This window comes from Aphanomyces invadans (assembly GCF_000520115.1).
Source record: "Aphanomyces invadans strain NJM9701 unplaced genomic scaffold supercont1.41, whole genome shotgun sequence".
Lineage (NCBI taxonomy): Eukaryota > Oomycota > Saprolegniomycetes > Saprolegniales > Verrucalvaceae > Aphanomyces > Aphanomyces invadans.
In genome coordinates, this window is record NW_008580186.1 from 417,833 (window position 1) to 421,247 (window position 3,415).

The 3,415-nt window shown below is 60.3% G+C and overlaps 1 protein-coding gene across 1 annotated transcript; it reads left to right on the top strand.

The window, feature by feature from the left end:
* On the top strand, window positions 1-2,729 carry H310_12631 (TKL protein kinase). The gene is made up of 8 exons (XM_008879782.1): window positions 1-229; window positions 284-431; window positions 486-556; window positions 627-887; window positions 1,041-1,613; window positions 1,660-1,786; window positions 1,832-2,206; window positions 2,304-2,729. The coding sequence occupies exons 1-8, from the start codon at window positions 22-24 to the stop codon at window positions 2,605-2,607; spliced, it is 2,067 nt and encodes a 688-aa protein (XP_008878004.1). The 5' UTR covers window positions 1-21; the 3' UTR covers window positions 2,608-2,729.
* Window positions 2,730-3,415: the final 686 nt, after the last annotated feature.

A 3,415-nucleotide genomic window follows, 5' to 3' on the forward strand; every position in this document is an offset into this window, starting at 1 on the left:
GTCGGTGCGGGAAAATTCGACATGGAAGGGGAAAATCGAAGTTGCAACGGGTGGCGAGTTTTTCGCAACCACCTATGCGGGTGCCAACTGGCCCGACCCGCTGCTCCGTTGGGCTCGTCCAGTTTTCTACTGCCTGCACCCAAGATGAAGATGATGCGTCGCCGCGCCGCGTGGTGGGTCGTTGGCGCCGCACTCTGTTTGGTCGACGTGTCGGAAGCGTTTGGCTCATGTAAGCTGGTTTTGGATCGCGTCGTTCAGGCGGCGTAACCCGCAATCGTTGTAGTGCCGCAAACGGACGGCTCGACGACGCGGTGCTGGGCCATCGCGGAGGACCCGACTGTCAAGCAGCCGAGTGAGTCGAACCTGGTCAAGGATGCAGAAGGCGTGGGGTGTCCGTTCAGAGTGCGCTTCTCGCTGCCGTCAGCTGCTTTGTACGACCGACCGACGCGTCGTCGAGCGCTGACACACCCGTCCATTCCTTGTAGGGTGAACGAAAAGATGAGTGTTACGTGGACCTTTTCGTACTCGGCGGCGACGATCGAGGGCAACACGATTGGTACGCCCATGCCTCGTGTGTCCCGCAGGACGAGCATGGACATTCACGCGCGGCCGCCGACGACGCATAGGCTACAAGCTGCCGATCCCGACGATCATGGAGCCAGTGACTGGCCAGTTGGTGCAAATCGTCCACTCCAACATCCACGCGTGCAAGTACAGCTCGGCCAGCGTCTGCGACGCGTTCGTCGATGCCGAAATCGTTCGCGACCACACGCCCAACCAACCGGGCAACTTTACCCCCGGGACAAGCGAAGCCACGTTTGTGTACAGCGACTTGGCGTTCCCAACTAGTGGCGACATGTACGTTCTCGCCCATTTGGCTCTGCCAGGTACGACGACTTGAAGCCAACGGTCGATGGTGTGCACCTGCATGTGTCTTGTTATCTGTGGCTCGACCGACGTCCCGATTCGAGCGGGTCGACACGATCGTTCGACCCAAGACGGTGGTGGCTTCATGCGTGATGTTATGACCGACGCACTAGGTCCGAACGCCACCTTTCGCTACGACTTTGCTGCGTATCGTCGTATTTCCATTTTGGCGGCGGTGGCGCCGCCGACCGCCGCCACCCTCGCCCCTCTCCCGACGCAAGACGTTGACAACCACTCGGTTGTGTACATTGTCGCGATCGGCGGAGGCGTGCTCGTTGTGATCGTGATCGCAGCCCTCCTGATCTACCGTCACAAGCATCCCCGCTACTACCCGCCTTACCCTCCCCACCACTTGCAATCGCCGTACCCCGTCAACTCGACGGGGGGGTACTCTCCGCTTGACGGCGTTCTCGGCCGCTCGAACGACACAAAGTCAACGCGTGGTGGCCGCCGCCCGACAAATACTGGGACTGCCGACACCACGCACTCGTCTACAGGAGCTCCATGGTTGTATTCCAGTGGGGGCGGAGCCGTGGACACGTCGTCCGTGCCCGGGGGAGGCAGCACGTTTGGAAACGCATTTAGCACTGGGTCGGCGACCGGCATTTCGCGCGCTGACGAAGAGACGCTCCAGCTCTGGCGGCTGGATGAAAACCAAGTCGTGGCACGGCACATGCTCTCTCGTGGTACGACGACCGTGTGGATGGACTGGATGGCTCAGTCGCGGCCCAGGCGCGTTTGGTGAAGTGTGGAAGGGCGAATACCGCGGCACGCCCGTGGCCGTGAAGAAGCTGCTGGCGAGCCAGTCGTCGCCGGACGCCATGAAAACGTTTGTGGCCGAGATTTTACTCATGGCCAAGTCCGTTTTTCTCGGGTTGGACGTTGGATGACGTGTAATGTGTAGGTTGGACTCGAAGCTCATCGTCAAGTTCATCGGAGTTGCGTGGTTCCGCAAGGCCGAGATGATGCTCGTCTTGGAATACATGGACCAAGGCGACCTCCGCAGTAAACTGGAATCGACCACGCCCGCGACGTTCCCGCTCGAAGACAAACTCGACTGCGCGCTGAGCGTAGCCGAAGGGCTCGTCTACTTGCACACCCTCGACACCACGATCATCCACCGCGACATCAAGTCGCGCAACGTCCTCTTGGACAGCCAGAAAGGCATCAAGCTGACGGACTTTGGTGTGTCACGCGAATCGACGTCGGAAACCATGACGATCGGCATCGGGACGTACCGGTGGATGGCGCCAGAGATCCTTAGCGAAAGCCACTACACGTATGTATTTTATGGCCGCTCGTGCTGGTGGGTGCGGCGCTTGTGGTCGCACTGCCGCCTCGAGGATGGGCGAGTCGAATTGATTTCTCGTCGTTAGGCAAGCGGCCGACATCTACTCGCTCGGCGTGATCTTGTCCGAGCTCGACATGCACATTGTCCCGTACAGCGACCAAGTCACGGCGAAAGGGAACCCGCTCAACGACACGGCCATCATGGGCCGCGTCATGCAAGGCACGATCCAGCCGACCTTCTCGACTCGGTTTCCGCCGGCGTTGCTCGAGCTTGCCAAGGAATGCCTCGCTCTAGACCCCGTCGACCGCCCGACCGCCCTCGCCGTTGCGTATCGGCTTGGCCGAATTCGAAGGCTCCATCGCCAGGAGTCTGCCTCTGGGATTGTCTAACGGCGTCGTCGTCGACTAGTGCCATCGATTGTGTCCATCCTAACCGATGAACTAACGACGGTCGACTCGACTCCTCTACGTTGTCGCGGGCGGTTCTGCGTTTGGCGATGGAGCGATCGGTAGTTCCTAGCACGGGATGGAATTATGTTGCGGTTGCATGGCGTGGCCGAATCCGACAAAGGACGTCGACTCCGACTGCTGCAGAGCAGCCCTTCCCAGCACCATGATTGCCTAGGTGGAAAGAGATGCCAAACGTCGTCGAGACATTCCTGCGACACACGAGCCCGTCGATGGATACGCACCCGTTCATTGAACCACGTTCTGGTAAACATGACAACGTGTCCATCATCTACGGTCGTCCATCGGGAAGGGCATCCTCGTCACCCCCGTTCGAGGCCGAACCCGGAGTCCAAGGACGACCAAGAGGTCACACCGACGCACCGTCGTCGTTTCACAGCGGGTCTCACATAGCTGTCGGCGCGTGCTGTTTCGTTGTTGGACACATGGAGCTCAAGACATGGCAAACGGAGTCCGCGCCGCCGTCTCGGCGAAGGAACGTCCATTTCGCAGGTCATATCCGTCGCTCGAACAGAACGCGCTGGGCATGGACGCTGACCGTTCCGTGCCGCGCGACAACCCCCATCCAAGCGGATGCGTCGGGAAGACCGAGTGGGCGACGGGGTCGTCTGCCCATGTGCCGCCCAAGGGTCGGTGGGTCGATGCACACTGGTGATGTGGCATGCGAACACGACGAAGCGCACGGGTGTGTTTTCGTGTGGGTGACGACAGAATCGTCGAGTTCGCCGTG